General features: G+C 44.4%; 1 protein-coding gene and 1 long non-coding RNA gene across 5 annotated transcripts in view; one reads left to right on the forward strand and one right to left on the reverse strand.

Annotated features, from left to right (window-relative positions):
• The window catches only part of LOC111066737 (frizzled), an 89,699-nt gene extending 88,040 nt beyond the window's left edge, over window positions 1-1,659 (reverse strand). Inside the window, exon 1 of the mRNA XM_022355568.2 lies at window positions 519-1,659. Coding sequence (XP_022211260.2) covers window positions 519-1,199 — 681 coding nt within the window. The 5' untranslated portion in view covers window positions 1,200-1,659. The remainder of the gene's footprint in view (window positions 1-518) is intronic.
• On the forward strand, window positions 1,483-8,909 carry LOC111066740. 4 transcript variants are annotated; one of them, XR_002607089.2, is made up of 3 exons: window positions 1,483-1,686; window positions 8,596-8,719; window positions 8,816-8,907. It is a non-coding gene; the product is annotated as an uncharacterized LOC111066740 (long non-coding RNA). The 4 variants fall into 4 exon arrangements; XR_002607091.2 differs by lacking the exon at window positions 1,483-1,686 and adding an exon at window positions 3,195-3,389 and having other exon boundaries at window positions 8,786-8,909; XR_002607088.2 differs by lacking the exon at window positions 1,483-1,686 and adding an exon at window positions 3,201-3,389.
• Window positions 8,910-17,877: the final 8,968 nt, after the last annotated feature.

Here is a 17,877-nt window from a genome sequence, read left to right on the forward strand (position 1 = left end):
ATTGTTTACTGCTCAACGCAACAGGATATGCATTCTGCTCTCCACCGACCTGCTCGTTCGTAGCGCAAGCAAATTGCTCCAGACCCCAGATGAAGACATAAAAGAACCAACACATTTGACCTATATGATGAGGCGATATCTGTAACCGATCAACTTCCAGGAATAATGCACATGCCTTGGATATCAGTTGGGACTTTAATTAGTGGAAAAAACTATGTAGTACAGAACTGAAGGCAGACGAGAAGGCTTTTCCCTTGGCTTAAGACATTTCAGAATCCCGTCGGACATTCACAATTTTATTTCGAGTTGTTTCAATGGCAGCAACAGGCAGAAATAAAATGGGCACTGAATGAAAATGAAAAGTTTCTACATTTATTTAAAAAAATGCAAAATGCTCGTACCAATACGAGTATATAAAATTGACTCTTGACAATGATTTTTCCTGTGAACTCACACTCACACTCTCCCAATTCAATTTGTATTTAATTAGTATAGAAATGATCTTTGAGCAAACGCACCTTTCCACCGACTTTCAGCTCGTAGCCCATGCCCAGCGGCGTCTTCAGCTGGACGGGGCAGACGAATCCAATATTGCGATGGGGAATCTCGACTCCCAGCTGGTGCTTCCTGGTGGTCACCTTGGGGGCGCTCCTGGTGGGCGCCGGGGTGGAGGAGGTGGTGTTCTCGGCGACGCACAAGTCCTCGCCCCCGTGGACGGGGAACTTGGAGCACTCGAGGTTCTCCGGCCAGTTGAAGTTGTAGGTCTTCATCAGCTTCTCGCAGACGCGCGCGGACTCGCAGAGGGAACGGCAGGGCGGGATGGGGCGCTCCAGGATGGTGCAGACGGGCACGTACAGGGAGCAGAGGAAGAGCTGCAGGTCGTCGCTGCAGCCGATCTTGACGAGCGGCGCGAACTGGTGCACCTCCAGGCCGGCCTCCTCCTGCTTGGTGTGCCCGATCAGATTGGGCATAATGGTCATGTTGTAGGGTATATTCTTGCAGATCGAAATGGTGATCGCCTCGCAGCGGTTGTGGTGCGGGAAGCCGTCCAAGGAGGTGGCGGAGGTGCCGCCCAGATCGGGGCCCATCAGGCCGCCGCCACTGCGGTAGTAGGGACTGGCGTCCAGGGGGGTCTGATCGTACCGCTGGACGCCTTGGATGATTGTGGGGAGCACTAAGAGGAGGAGTTGTGGCCACATTTTGGGGTTTCTCGCGGTTGCAATTACTTTCTGGGGTTAATTCTTTCTCCTTTCGTTATTCTCTTTCTCCTTTATCTGCCTTTATCTTATCTTCAGATCTCGCACATATTGACACTCGCGACACTCGCACACATTCACCGTTAACCGTTGTAGTGAGGAGGGGTAATATTTATCTGGGATATAAACACTTAGCACTCTTCCATCATTTGCCCGCGACAAATATTTCCCTTAATTTTAAATTTATTTTCCCGTCTTTCTTTACTTGCTGTAAATATTTGATTTTAATATTTGTTTCTCGTATCACTTGATTCCCTCCTAGGGGACGCGACGCGCCGCGAATCCGGAATTTCTCGAGCACTTTACGTCAAAAAGCGCGCGCGACTTGGACACGGAAAAACACGGAAAAGCACAACATGCCCTCGGAAAGAGTAGTGGAAAACTTGAACGTTTGAATTCGACTGGCCCGCGAAATTTGTCAGAGGGCAAGGTAAGATAAACTATGGGGTATGGACAAGAGGCAAAACGGCTCAGAAAATACAACGCGTGCGAGCTAAAATCCACCCCCAATACTCAATATACTTTGGATGGGTGAAAATGAGAGCCTTATGTTCATATTTGCGTCACTTTTTTGAGCGTTAGTCTTCTCAAAACCGGTCGGGCTCTCTTAACCTGCTCTCTTCAGTTGGTCGTCAACAGTGCTAGCTCTCAACCTGTTAGCATTGCAACAGAGCCTCTCTTTCGTTAAATGATGTGCTGAATATGCCTGCGCTCTGTTATTCAGCCGTAAGACTTCCACTTGGAACATAACATTGGCTATATTTAACAGCGACCTTGAATTTGAACCGCTCTCAGTGCATTAGTCAGAGAGACGTTTGTTTGGTAGCTCTCTTCATCTTTCTCTTCATGTTGATGCTGCTTTCGCTCTCTCTCCCTCCTGTTGATTAGGCTGAAGAAGTATCAACAAATGGTTAAATGTGGGCTGAAGGAATTAATTTGAATTTAAATTAAGCTATAATTGGGCTTGGTGGAGATTCTCAGAGGTTGGAGGTTACATATGTACATATGTATGTTTCCGTTCTTCCTAGGGAAATGTCGTTCAACCTTTATCTATTAGTCGATGCCGTTACGTTTCTTATTGCCCTCTCCCTCTCCACTATGCAGCTAATTTCTTCTTGCACTGGTACCGTTAAAACATATTAGCCCTGCTCTCGTCCCCCCCTCCCACACCCATTAATCTCCTACTCTCTTCTGCCGGAGCATATTTGCACGCGTTAATATCCACAATTTGCTGCGACAATATCTATCATTTATCTTTATCTATCTGCTCCATCTCTTCTTTCGGCTCTCATTTGTTTGTTTTTTTGCCATGCACTTAATTAAGTCATTAACTTGCGTTTAATCTAAGCTTAGCAGCGCGGAGAGTGTGGTCGCGAAGAAGGAGAACCAACGTCGCCGATGCCAAGCATTTCTCTAATGACCCCAAGGGGTGTATGGTGTATGGGGCCGGGGGAGATGGCAGTCAATAAACTTGTTATATTGACAATAATGATGACATTAGAGGGGAGTCTTTCCCTATTCCCCTCTCTCTCTCACTCACTCTCTGTCTTTTGTCTTTGTCACCTGCAATGCGAAAGAAGAAACCCTTTTGACCGATCATCATCCTCTGCATGTCTCTCCCTCTCTCTCATTCATTGCTAAACATATTTCCATGCTCAATCCACTGACATACGGGTTTTTGCTCTCTCTCTCTCTCACTCACTCACTCTCTTTTGTCGGTCGTGTGGGTTGGCTGCCGCTGATAAACAAGTGTTACCGGTTTAGCCGGCAATGTTCGTTCTATGCTCCTTCACCTTATGCTGCTCCCCCAATTCCCCCGTAGCATCTTCTCCACCAGGCCCCCCGCTCCACACTTCGTCGGCTTGTTTAATAAAAAGCGCCAAAGTTGCGCCGCATAAAAAGGCTCTTTCCTCTCTGTCTCAATCTCCGTCTCCGTCGCTGTCGCTGTCGCAGTCGCAGTCTCTGTCTTTTACTTCTTCTCTCTGCCTTTTGCTTTGGCTTCATTGTTGTTGCTCGTTGACGACGGTTTCCGTTGCTGTTTGTTGTACCCTACGAAAGTAAGGGTATAAAAGTTTTACACGAATCGAAAGCCGAGTAAACATAACCATCAAAATCCGATACTTCATACAAGAGGTATGTATGCAGTTCTAAGTTAATAATTTTTAAATACTGTCACTTCGAGGGTATCTAAAGCCTCGGCTCTCGAAGCTTACCTTCTGTCCCTCTGTTTTGCTGTTTACAAGTGAACGAACTTTGACGTTTCGCTCTCTCCGTCACCGTTTCGCCTCTCTGCCACTCTTCCCTTGTTAGAAAGTGTTTTTGCTGCTGTTCTCTTCTCTTCGCGCGTCTGTTTTTGGAATATGTAATTTAATGTAATTAAAATGGAATTGCTTTGAGAAAAAATACTCTGAGCGACGGAATGAAGACTCAGATGAACTGCTTGAGATAAGCGAAAGTAAAATTGAAAATTCCTCGTCGCCCGCTCTGCCACTTCCCTTTTTGGAGGTAGTTTATATTAAGAATAATTATATATGTGAGTACATAGTATAATGATAGTTAATGAAGGGGTTTCAGAACATGCTCTAAATGCAGTTAAGAACTGTTAAAGCGAAGCAGCAAATAAAGCATACGCACCATGGAAGAGATTTTCGTAGGTTGTGTCGCATTCGGCATGGTTAATGTGGCTAATTTACGGTTAGGGAAGCGGCGAACATAAGAACTGTGTTCAAGTTATTCAACGCATATTAGAAGGGATCTTCTAGACTTTAAAAGGGTTTTCCCTTCTGATTTCCCTTCTGATTCCCTCTTCAATTAGTCTGATTAGTGCACAAAAGAGTTCCGACTGCTTCCCAACAAAAGAACCCCAATCATTTGTAGCTTACAAAATACATGGGATAAACAAATCAATCCGCACAAGTTCAGTCATGTCTCGTGTCTCGCATGGAGAGCGAAAGCCAAAGCCAAAGCCAAAAAATAAACAGGCCCCGCTCAAAACCCCCTTAAGGACGCACATGTGTGGGAGTCCTAATGCAAAAGGGACTTGGCCCTAAGCCATAAAAAGGGTTTTCAGTTACTTACATAGAAAAATACAAGTATTTACTTTACTTTGCGTCTGACCCACCAACTCGCACTCCCTCCCCCAAGATGAGCTGCCGCTTCCCTGTCTGGACGAGCGTCTCAAGTCACATTAGTTGACCCCCAACACACCCCTCTCTTAACCCACGAAAAGGTCACGTGGCAGGCAAAACTTTCGTCCAGGGTCCACCCACAGAGAAACCAAAGTAAAATGTCAACTTTTAGCAGGGTCGCCGCTCTTCCCTCCCTCCTCTCACTCTCGAAAAGCCACTAACCAAGTATACTACTTCCCTCTAATTAGATGTAAAAGCTCTTCCAGAGGGTGGGTGGCTGCCGGCTATTTGGGGATTGGGGAAAAAGCCCCTCAAGTGTATCTCTTGATTAAAAGTTTACAATTTTTGGTTGGGTTTGGTTGGAGATTTTTACAGATCATTTGTTGCCATTTGTGCAATCAGAAATGCCCCAAGCAGAGCTCCCCAACCACCGCCCTATTGGCTATAGGCCCATCCAGACATTTCTCATAAATAAAACATTTATTTACTCAAAAACAGCCAACGGCAAAAAGCTCAATTAAATTTTTTGAAAAATTGCCAAAGTCCTGCGGCTGGGGGTGGTGTTCGAAGAGCAGAGAGGACTTGGCGATGGGTGGAGGATGGAATGGACCTGGACCTGGACCTGGAACTGGTCAGCATCGCATCGTTTTGGTGCAATCAATCAAAGGGCGAAACGGAATCTCATTAAGTCTCTCCCATTTGCGTTCCATTCCCCTCAAACTGTTGCATGACGTTGCATTTCTGAGGGCGGTGGGAGGAATGGGATAGAAGAGGGTGAGAGTGGGAAAGCGGGAAATACGGATGGCCATGGGATTTTTAAATATTTGTAACATCCACGGGTCATTCCCCCCAGGTGAATTACTGATAAAGTGAGCCAATCAATGCCATGCGTGAAAAATGTATAATTTTTTCACCATTTAAGATGCTAGCCAATACGGCGGTAATAATAATTTAATAGCAACAATTTAATGTGGTGCAGTGTGATACAGTCGAATAATTAAGGATATCTCATGCATTGAACCCATTTTGAGCTGCTCTTAGATATGCCCATTATCGGACTAGAGCCACACGAAACAGAGTTCTGTGGAAGTAGTTTCATCTTCATCCCAATAAAATCACCTTTTAAGCTATTAAGCCTTACGGATCCCATCCCCGAAGCCTGAAGCCTGCCACATTTGGTTTTCTCAGCTCAACTAGTCGTAAAAGCGGACTCTCCTCATAGCCCTAAAGTTCTTTCAATCTCGCTGCTGCATCTTTATGACTCCTGCCCCTTCTGTACTTTAAGAGGCACTCGCATAATTAATTGCATTCCCCGCCCCTGAATCCGCCCCCACTGCGGCACAGGGTCAGAAATACTGTAGTTTCGTGCGGTTATACGATATTTGGTTAAGGCTGCCCCTTGACTGCGTTCGGTGGTCGGCACTCACTTTTGGGGCTACGGAAATTTGCAATTCGCCTGGGCGCTGGCAATGCAATAGGCCCTCGGAGCGGGGGCACCGGTGCCCCTGGCTAACCAGCATACGCTGCGTATGCGTGATAAATGTGCCCTCGCGTGGGCGTGGCGTGGCGTGAGGTGGAAGGGGGCAGAAAGAGTAGAGGAAATGTGTGTGCGGTGCCCACCTACGCGTGCCTCGCTCTCTCTCTCTTCCTCTCCTGCTCCAACGGGCAGCGGGTAGCGGACCACGGCCGGGGAGAGGGACGAGGCTTTGGCCTAGGCCCCAGGGCGTTATTTATGCGATTTGGCTTACGACTCTTCCTGGCTTGTCTGTGGCGAGAGGAGGCGGGTGTTTGGGGTGGTTGCGGCACCAGGGGAAGTGGCAATGTATCCATGGGTGAAGATTTGATCAACTTTGGCTGCGGGGCCTCAAAGATTTTTCGCTTGTTGTTCGGCCCATTTTCAACTTTGAACTGCATTTGATTTACATGCAGTAAGACGAGACGAGAGGAAGCGTCGACGGGTTGTAGTTGGCCAACAGGCAGAATGGAGTGGAGTGGCAAATGGAGCAGGCGTTGGGGCTGGTGGATGGAGCTGGGGACTGGGAGTTGTGCGGAGTTGCCGACATGCCGGTTAATTGGACGTTACAGAGTTCTGGTGTTGGGTTTCGGTTGGGTTTCGGTTGGGTTTGGGGGTTTTAATCGAAAACAGTGTGAAAGGAATTTTCCTGTAATAGTTTAAGGGTTTGAAGAGGCTTTCATAGGTCATCAGTCATAGGACAAGTGTTGCTGTTACTTGGGTTAGGGGGTTTCCATTGCCTCTTTCTCTGCATTAACTAATCGCACACCCTCTCCAGAGGCGGCTAAGGACCCACCCTACTCAACAAAATTTGATTAGCAGTCCCTCAGCCAATTAACACAACTGACCCAAGCTGATCCCAAAACAAAATCTGAGCCTGAACCTGAGCCCAAAGCCGACCCCAGCCCCGAACCTGGGAAGGGCCTGTGGCCGAGCTGGAGCCACTTCAATTATATTAAACTATTTTGCCTCGTAAACAGAATCTGCCCGGCTTTCTTTTTTATGGCCCTCGGTTGAGAATTTGCCACACAACTAATTTATGGTCCAGAGATTTTCCGTTGTGATGCATTTGCCACCTCCGAAAGGGGCAGACTCCACAGCTGTTACCAGCCCGAAAATAGAAACGGAAGCGGAAGCCTGGCCGCCAGCTATTCCCTCATTTCAGGCTTATCAGGCCCAGGCACCCAGCCAACCAGCCACCCAGCCACCCAGCCAACTTGCTACAAATTAAATATGGCGGCGGCGGCGGTAACATATCGTCTGGAAAAATGGCAGACCAAAACACAAACTAGCAACAAAAACAGAAACAGAAAAAGGCAACGGCAAAGTCAAACAACAAAAAAAAAAAGAAAAGGAAAAGAGAACACCCAGAAATGAAGCCGACTTAGCCAACTTTTGGGCGAGGGTCAGAACGTGTGCTGACTCTAAAATTAACGCCACCTGATGGCCGAAACGTGTGGTAGGAGTCGGAGTCCAGCAAAGGGTTGGACCTTGGCTAAGGGTTGCGCTGCTCATACGCCACGCTGCCACGTGCCCCCAAACATCAAACGGCGACTCGAGGAATGTGGTAAGAGACCTGGGCCGCTGCCTCTGCCTCTACCTCTTCAAGCCCGGGGTGGGCGTGTGTGCCTACCTAAACGGAAGCAGCCAGCCACATGAAGAGTGTAAACACAAACGGGGCGCCACACAGCCACAAAGCAGGCGAGGGAATGCTCTCCTCGGAGACGAATTAATTTACCTAATTTAGGGAGCAGAGCAAAAATGGTACAATTATTTCCATACTGTAAACGTGGATTGTTAGATTGAATTAAGCACATCATGTCATTTATTTCATAATTAAACTTGTCTTACCTACTAGACCCACATACTCCTAGGTAGATAGCTGCAACCCTATCTACACATCTATTTCGGGTACCCGAAACTCTGTTATATTATGTTTTAGCAGCAAAGACCCAGACACAACTGGTTTGGTTTGGTTTGGTTTCCTCTTCTCTCGTGGGGTTGGACAAGTCCTTTGGGTATTCCCACAGGACCGGCCTGAGTCCCGTGCCCAAGATAGGGCATAATCATAACAAGCTCAAATATGGCTGGGGTTGCCCTGCAAAATGAGACGCGCTTTTGGGTTTGTTTCCCCGTCTGGCATTGGCGTCTGGTAACTTTTGCCGAGTGGAGCGGGCATGGATGCAGGAAGTCGAAGCAGGTGGAGGTAGATGCAGAGGTAGGGGCTGAGGTGAGTTAAAGTGACGATGGTAGAACTGCCGCCGCCGACGCTGACGCTGACGATCCGCACACTTCCGCATCCGCTGGAAAGTTTTTTCACATGAGGAAAATACCGAAACATAATCGGGAGGGTGAACAGCGGAGTGGGCGGGGGTGTAACATTAAGAGGGGATGGTGCAGCATTTTCCATGCTGCCTTTTGATGGAGCAGGCGCTTCGAAATTCTATTGATTTTGGCTTAAAGCTCCATCGCGTGTGAGCTTTAAGAGCCAAGGAGGGAGTGAGGGGTATCTAGGAATTTGTTGCGTAATTAAAAGCGCAACAGGGAAATTATGGCTGAAGGTGGGAGGATGACAGGCGGGTAGGAAGCCGTAACATTTGGAGCAGAAAATTAAATAAATTTGCATGTCAAATGCACATTAAAAGCGAACAAGAACGGCGCAATTTTTTGTCTCTCTCTCCCCCCCACTCTCTTTTAGCGATGCCTCTCTCTGCCATCCCCTCCTACCCCATCTGGTTCCTGATTGTGACAACAGGCGAAAAAGGATTTGCCACAGGACGAGACATGCAAGCCAACAAAGAATCCACAAAACAAGAAGCCAGGTAAGTTTCGAGCTCGAAACTTGTTATACCCTTGCAGGTGGTTTGTTTATTTATATATTTAAAAAGGTATTTTCCTGCAAATTCGTTCCCGGATAGGAACTCGTACAGTCGGAACTAGCAAATAAATTGGATTATAGACGCACACCCGTTTCCAGCGTATATTTATAAAAGGGAGCTCAAACATAGAGAGAGAGAGAGTATGTACGGTAGTATGGCGGAGATACCAACGGAATATGCAAAACCAGAGATGTGTCCTCCTCGCCGCCCCCAAATCTCCAGGGAAACCACCAAAAACAACAAACGAATGTCAACAGAGACAGAGCTGAAAAAATGTATTCCCGTTTTTTGTGTTGTGCGCAAATTAAATTAAAATGTTAAGTCTGCATGGGCGAGTCAGGGGAGGTGCCACAGAAGGGGGTGCAATTTTGTTGCTAATGATTTTGGCTTGTTTGGGGATTTTCAGTTTTTCAGCCAGCATCCAAGAGCCAGCAAAAAAAATATAGCAAACCAAAAACAAAACCAAAATGAAGCTGAAAAACAAAAACACAGTAAAGAAATTTTAATCCGGTTGGGGACTGCTTTGCACTGCGGCTTCCCCGTCCCCCCCCTCTAGCCGACGCACCACTCTTAGCCACATTCAAAGTAAACAATGCAAATTCCCCTCAACCCTCAAATTAGTTGTTTGCCACAGGCTGGGGAAGGGCTGTTAAAGTGTAAGGAAATTGCGGCCGAACTACTGGGAAATTTGTCCAAAAGTGAGCATTAATTGGCCACGTCGAAGATGGAGGAAATGGGGAATGGGGAATGGGGAAAACTCTGATGACAGAGGGACTAAGTTTTCCTTTTCCGAGCAAATGGTTAGTTACAAGTGCCAGACAACAGGCAGGGGCTGCAAAGAATTCAATGATAAATGGCCAACTGTAAGCAACAAATGCAACAAATCGGCTTAACTCTGGCACAAATTTATTTGTACACCGAGCAGTTCTAAAGAACAAGCTGGCACTGTTCCCTTTACGGGAGTGGTAATACTTTACCATAGTGGAGATGTGGAAGCTAACCAACCACACGTAAATAATTAATTAAATTAAAGCAAAGTCAACAAATCATTTTTGATAATCAAAAGGAGAAAAACATTAAAAAATGTCCAAACAGTGCAAAATTAAATGTAATCCAATGTCCCGCAAATAAATCTCTTCAGTTTGAGGTCATTGTAAAGCATCTATAATCTGAATTGATAGCCATTTGACAATTGATAATTTCCCATCATTAAAGGTAAGCCAGCGGAAACCACTCGCCTATTAATCAGCCATAAATCAGTCATTGGAAATGAATTATTGTACATTTAATTGTACTCGAATATTCCCCATGCGCCAAATTGACTTGTCGCAATAAAAACAGTAAAGAAGAAAAACAGAAAAACAGAAACCAAATCCAAGGAAATTAATGCAAAAAACACAAATATAAATAAACAACAATATTTAATAATAAGCAAAGCAGCGAAACAGCATGAATAAAATGGAATAACGGTGTACGAGTGCATATGTTAATACGCTACCCATCAATCAAACGAATTCAATTCCATCTCACGGGAAGAACAAATATCGCTGCGGGGGTTGGGTGGGGGGCAATATACACACATATACGAGTGTATGCATATTTTTATGCGGATAATATTTTTATATTTTGCAAACATTATAAATCAATAAACACAAACGTAAAAAGAGAAAATATCCACATGTAAAAAGGAGTCAGCCATACATACCGGTGTATGGGATGCAGGATGTTCCAGGAGTAAAAACGAGAAATTCGTAAACAAATTTTGATGGGGGTAGTGCAAAGAAAACAAGACTGAATCAAAGCTCGAGCGTAAACAAATATTTATGAGCCAGAAAATTGAGTTTTCCCCAACGATTTTGAGAGGGATACGGTCTGATACTGCTACTGCTACTACTTGACACTTCACCCGCCGGCTCGGCTCCTTCAAGGACAATAAAAAGCCCATTCCATATTGAGCCATTGGCAGCCGGCAGCCGGCAGCTGGCAGCGTGTCTGCTGCCATGTTGCATTGATAGACTCCGAGGCTGTCATGTTCTGGTGGCCCAATTTAATGTGCCATCAATATTTACCCCGCTCCTCTGGCTGCTGCTGTCTGATGCCTATCAGAGCAAGGACACCAGGACACAAGTTGTAAAAAAAGGAGCAGGGCTAAAGAGATGACTGCTCCTTACAATACACCAGAGAAAGGCTCCTCTCCGCGTCACCTAAAATGCCATCAGCAAAATTGGAAAAATTCCCCATACATATAATATTGTAGGTATGTACTATATATGGCTAGGTCTCCACTATGGCTATGACTCCGATTGTGATTGCGATTCCTCTACCAATTCCAGCGGAGAAATGGCTATAACTAGCACTGACATCTCGCCCCCCCCTCAAGGATTTCCTTCAATGGGACGTGAGCGGCTCTCAGAGGGGGCCCGAGAGTAGTTACATCCAGAAGCTGGCAGTTTGAAATGAGGCTATTGAGGCTGTATCTCTGCATCTCTGTATCTCCGTATCCCCGCATCTGAGTGTGCGTGTGCCAGGACCTAGCCAGGTTAGATGAGAAGTTAAGGAATGTTTAGCCAAGGATTCGAATGCCTCGAGCACAATTGCTTATGGCAAATAATGAAATAAGGAAAGAAATGGATAGGGAACGGGGAACGAGGCTGCACAGGGAAATGCTGAAGATATGTATGCAGGGATATACTTATGAATTTTGTATGTAGTTCAAGCAAAAAATCTTTTAAAGTCTCTGGGCTTCCATTGAAACCTTTAACTACACAAATGCATCACAAAGAGTCTGCTGAAAAGGGATTTAATGTCACTTATCCACCGGCTAAGTATTTATGAAGTTAAATCATTATGGGTTAAGTCAATGTGCTTAAAATAAAATTGAAAGGATTAATGGATTTAATAAATAAAAAGTGAAGAGTTATAAACCTGAAGAAAACACTGAAGATCGATCTTAACTTAACTTAACCTTATAAATAAATTTCTTAAAGCTACACTCAAATGTCAATATATACGAGACTTAAACTATCTGAAACTTCTGCCTAAATATACAGACACCCCTCTGGTAATCTACTTTAAGTGTGCAAACGCCCCATGCGTTTCTCTAAGGAATACTTCCACCCCCAACAAACCGAACGACCCAACCACCCAAGTGACAAATTCTTTTTACACCGTGCGTGTCAATGGCCTCGAGCTAAATAAAAGACATCGCCTCAAGTTGGGCATTTGACGCTTTTTAGGCCTGACTACTTTGTCAGAGAACTCAGCCGCAGTTCCCAAAAAATACACACTAAATGCACATAAAAAAGGAGACTTTCTCCCTGGGCTGCTCCCCCCTCCCTTTCAGCCCGCAACTCAACCAATTTGCGATAAAAATAAAACATATTGCTCGATAGACAACAGCCAGGAGAAGGCTAAGAAGGGCCTTGGCAGGGAAAGTAGAGTGTGGCTGGGGTTCCAGATGGCAGTTGCCAATGTGCCACACGTCGTATAAGCGATGCGATGGACGCCGAGGGATCAGGAGGCGGCAGGTAGGAGGAAAACTTTCACAGTTGCAGTTGTCACGTGCCGCATTTGCTACCTAAACATTTTTACTCTACTCGATTTGTATTTCTCTTTTTCCCACTGCCATTTTCCTATGTATTTCTCTGGCCTTTCAAATGGAGAAAGGGAACGGGGGGAAGTATTATGGAGGCTCTTTTTGGGAGGAATATGCTTAGGGGATTGAATTGGTACGGCTATCCATATGATTTTAGGGTGATTTCCTCTGCTTAATTATAGATTTAGTTATATTATCGAATTATATTGCTGTCATTCCCATTACTCCCAATAATTATGAAAAAAAGAAACGCTATTCCTTTGAGCATTTGTCTTAGTCTATTTAGTCTTTAGTCTATTTTCGTTTTGATTTTATCATTACCTCGCTTCCAACTTCCTTTACAGGGCAATGGCACAGTCTTCAATCCCTTGTACGGGTGCACATCCGTGTGTTTTTTTTCATGTAAGCAAACTTTTGCCGTAAGGCAATATTTTCTCCCTTAGAATGGATGGCGCAAAGTTTTCAGCAATCGGGGGTGCATCCGTACGAGTAGCGGCAGAGGGGCGAGGGTGCATTAAACGTATACAAAACACGAATGCAACTGCAGCGCCTCGACGAGGTATCTGCACGGGGATTACATTTCATTTATCGATTGATTTGGGAGACACGGCCCAAGTTGCCCCACAAACTTTGGGCGGCGTCAGGTAAGTTCTTAGTTAAATCATTCGATTGCATTTGCATTTGCCTTTGCAGTTGCACTTCCAGTTGCTGGTCTCAATCTTCTTGCGCATCACGAGAAGACTGCCAATTGATGCACAAATCGGATAATTCAATAAGCACAAAGCTCTTTGGCAGCCTGTCCAGAGGTACATCTACGGAGCCACAGTTTCCGATACAGTTACATTCGTCTGACAGCTTAGATCACATTTCACTTTAATGCGAGCACGGGAACGGATACTGGTGCGGGTACGGGTGCAGGTACGGGTACGAGTGAGTAGTTGCTGTTTTTTGTCAGCACTTTAAATTTGCAATTCATTTGGTTTTACCTCCGCCCCTGTGAATGCGAGTGCGAGCATTCCTGGCCGTATATAAATAATTCATCTAGACAAAGTTATAGCCCACAGCTTGAGACTGATGCTAAAATATTAGTGGAGCATTTCCAGGTACGAGCAGCTTCCCCATAATCACTCAAAGGCATTAAACATGATAAATGGCACTCGCACACACACACACATCCTGGGGAAAGGAGAGCTCTTAGGCTTAACCCTCTCTCATGTCATAAATTTTGTTCGGAAGCTGACATATGATGCTCGGAATATGTAAGTGTTTTTAAATAATAGAATTTTTAATACATTCTGGATAGGTTTCATAGGACGCCAGCTAAAAAAGACTTCTTTAGTCGCTGAAAGTTCTCCATACTGCGGTTGGCATTGGAAATGTTTATTTAAGATTGTAAATTTGATTTGAATTCAATATTTTGGCACCCAGCTGTTGTTCCAACCTCACAAGCCCCATCCCACGCTCGCCACTCATCAGCAACTTTATCCATAAAAATCCCTCAAATATAACCCCAAAAGGGAACCCTTTTTTCCGAGAAAACCAATTTACGACAACAAGCTAGAAGAAAAGGAGCCAGAGAGGAGGGGACGGGAACGGGAACCCATAGAAACGGCAGCCATATGCTCCAAATTGACCACAGCATCATAAATTCTGGGATTTAACATGTGAAGCGGCAGCAGTTCCATGTCGAGAGCCAAGGCGACTGACCAGCACAGCATACATACATATTATATACATAGATATATATACATATATACATATGAATGTAGGGGAAAACTGTAGATTGAGGGCTGCAGCTCAAAGCTACTTCGACTTCGACTGCGACTTCAACTTCGGCGTGCATAAAACATGAATTAAGGTAATGAAAATTTATTGACTCCCCTCTCGACGCGCCCATAAAATTTACAAGGTCATTAAAAATGCATGGATCGGGGGAGGGCTGGGCACGACCTTGCTGACAATTACCTCTCCGGCCAGACGAAATATCTTTTTAATCTGCGCAATAAAAATATGAAAACGTTTTATACATTTCTGCTGCATTTTTCACACCATTTTGCAAAGAAAATAAAAGAGAATTCTTCCCTTTTCGCTGGGTTTTTTTTTGATTTTTGGATAGCTGAAGCCAAACAATTTTTCATGCTCGCCGCTATGGAAAATCGTTTTCCAATCACGTAAACACAGCTGGAATTTTATTGCTGCGTGTTTTATTAAAAACCAAAAAGGAAAACGAAAATGAAAACAGAAGAAGAAGCCCAGACAGGGGGGACTGTAATCGTTGGACGCATTTTCGCAGAGCGTTGTAATAATAAAAGTTTTTCCCACCCACTGTCCGTCCATCCACTGGGATGAGGCAGGCCACCGCAGAACAGCGACCAAAATCTGCAACTGAGCGAGTGCACGCTACAGATGCAGGACGATATATGTGCACACGAGTATATCCCTCCGTATATCCCTCGGCTCGTTCGGGGTGTGTTTACTCAGTGGGTTCGGGGCAGACCGTATAAATCAACCCAAAAGCGCACACACTTATTTGCCACGCTGCGGCGCTATGAAGTCCCGAGCTGCGCTTTTTCCTGCCTCCGAGTCCTTGGCTTGGGGTATTACGGATCGGTTTGTTATGGCATTTGCAGGAAGGTCCATGAAGTCCACTTTACAGTAAAGTTGGTAATTTGTAACCATTTTTGAAACTTGTGCAGAAGCTAGTGAGATCCCTTTCACGTTAGATTGGGGCTCGTGTGGCAACTGTATTGGAGTAAGTAGAACACCGTCGATCTTTAATGAGAAGCCGATCTAGGAATCATCTTTTATTTCTTTGCTCTGCTATTAATTCATTTCCTTTGGATAAGAAGTTTTCCTTGAAATAATTGCCTCTGTTCTTTTCTGTTCACAATGCTCTGCAGTCTTGAGGGCATTCCATCTTCAGCATCGTTTTTCCCTTTGTTTAACGGCTTTTTTCTGCTTTTACTGGTAGCAGGAGAGACAGAGATAACAGCGGGGGCAGCTGTTGCTGTTGCTGTTGCATGCTGCCTTGAATCCTTCGCATTGTAGCGAAATATTCTCCCTTTTCCCCAGTTCGGGTTGCATTTATTTATCATATTCTTTCTTTTGTTTCGGGCGCTCCCCACGGCTAACCAAGGAGCGCGAGGAATGGGCAGGGCCGCAACGGGCCAACGGGTCGCATGATGAATGCAGTGCGCATTAGAGGAAAAAGCGTGCGGTCCGCGGCAGTGACCAGGGAATTTATTTGTTTTGTACTTATGGTGTCATAAAATTGTTTTAAGGCCAACTTAAATAAAAAATACAGAACACAGAGCCCAGTGCACAGAATGCTGAAAGCACAGCAAAATATCTGGAAAGACAGTAAGACTGAAGCGATGCAAGTGGCGCAAAAAATGGCGCGTACCAGAAGAGGGGCCAAATCAAATGGTCACTGGGGGAAAAGCAGTTAAGCGGCGAAGGAGCTGAAGAAAATGCGCAGCACAAATGCATGGCATGCCATTTTCTGCTTATTTTCTAAATTGAAAATACTTTGCGTTATAATTTTTCAAGGCAAGCGCCTCAGGAGGATGGACAGGAAACAAATGAAAACGTTAATGGGATTGTGTGAAAAGAACCTTCAAGAGAGGATTGGAAAACGGAAAGAAATACTGACTGTATAAAAAGGTTCATTCAAAACACTAACACAGATTTTGCAGAAATCTTTTTTTTTTTGTAGTACTACAGGATTTTATTTATCGAATCTTCCCTATTAGAGACTGACGACAAGTATGCAACTCTTCACCTTATATATTTACTTAATTAATTACACTTAATTACTTAGAGTACGTCCCTAGCTAAGTATTATTGCTGGGTGGGGAGGTCTCTTCGCCGGAGTCGTGTATGGCAGAAATTAATGAAGATTTTTTTTATTTTTTTGGATTTATGTAATTTTTTTAATTTCAAAGAACAGATATGTATGTAGTTGGTAAATGTAGTTGGAGTATTTTTAGATGGTATAATAATACTTTTGATTTTTAGCTCTCTGAATTGTTACATTTTACATTTAATTTAAGCAGCATTAAGTCAAATTCTAAGGTCTTGAATCAGTTCACAAATCATAAATAAATCATAACCTAGCTTAAATTGCGTCAAGTGGCTCCTGCTTTATGCTTTCTCTTCTTAGCCTTTTTCGTTCCCTCTTTCCCTTTTTTAGGTTTTCTGTTTCGTTTTTTTATTGCATGGCAGGGCTAGCACTTTTTATTCATTTTGTCCTTGGGCTGCATTGGATATTTCGCTAAGCTGTATAATGAAATGTTTGCGAGTGCTTAGCAATGCAAATGCGCGCTGGGCGGGTGCCTCAGGTGTGGACCCTGGCAAATTATCTAATTAAAGCAAAATGGAAGTCCCTGCCACTGTCAGCAGCTGAGAAGCAGCTTACGCGAGGCTTTAAGCATTCTATGCAAATAATCCACAAAGGAAAAGTTAAAAATTCTGCACCAGAGACATAGATAGATGGCCAGGGAGCCGAGTGGTGAGTGGCGGGTGGCGGCGGAAAAATTATGCAAAGGACCAACTTTTTTGCCAGCTATCTGCAAACGCCACTAAGCAGCTTTAAGTGTCTGTCAATGTCATATTTTTTGCGAAGCTTACAGCAATTTTTGGTGCTTCAGACTTGTACTAGCTGATAAGCTTAAAACAAATGCAGACGGCTAAAAACACACAAAAAATAACGGGGAGGAGAAAGAGCAAGTAATTGGAATGGATGCATTTCGAATGCTCTAACAAAACATCTATAAAAATTATGTTTCATTTAAGTTTAATTAATATTATTATTATTTCAGAAACAGATAGATCGTGTGGAGCTTAAAAAGATATTTATTTATCCAGATCCCAGTCGAATCTATAGATAGAGATAGGAACAATCCAAGGACTAATCTGTGGGTAATAACTCATTCGGAAATTAAGCTATCTTCATATTTATATAATAGCTGAACTTATTAGATGATTCCATACCATTTCACTTGTTAGGAAAAACATGCCACGCTTTTCTTACTCTTATAAAAAAAACTATACTCAGATTGCACATCTCCCCGCTGCAAAGCAAAAGTTGCACCCTGACAAAAAAATATGAGAGAAGGAGCCTGCAAAAATTGCAAATGATAAAGTTTAACTGGCAACACGAGGATAAAGAGGAAGTTCAAGCAGAAGGAGCCTTCCTTCTCGTTTCTAGTGTCGCTTACAACTCCCCTCCCATCCCGCAGATGGTCCAAGTTACTTCATAATTAAGTAATCCCCCCGACTATGCAGTGCTCACCTTAAGCTGCCAACTGGGAGAGTTGGACACTCTGGGACTGGACGCGGGACGGGGAATGGGCCAACTGGTTTCTGGACAGAGCCTGGCTATAACGGAGCTTTGAGACAGCCTGGCAGCATGAATGAGCCAGCCAAAAAACGAATAAAAAAAAAATAAATTTAAGGCAAATTTTTCAGTGGAAGAAAAAGAATAAGAACCAGACCCCAGACCCCA

This window comes from Drosophila obscura, unplaced genomic scaffold (assembly GCF_018151105.1).
Source record: "Drosophila obscura isolate BZ-5 IFL unplaced genomic scaffold, ASM1815110v1 contig_189, whole genome shotgun sequence".
Classification (NCBI taxonomy): domain Eukaryota; kingdom Metazoa; phylum Arthropoda; class Insecta; order Diptera; family Drosophilidae; genus Drosophila; species Drosophila obscura.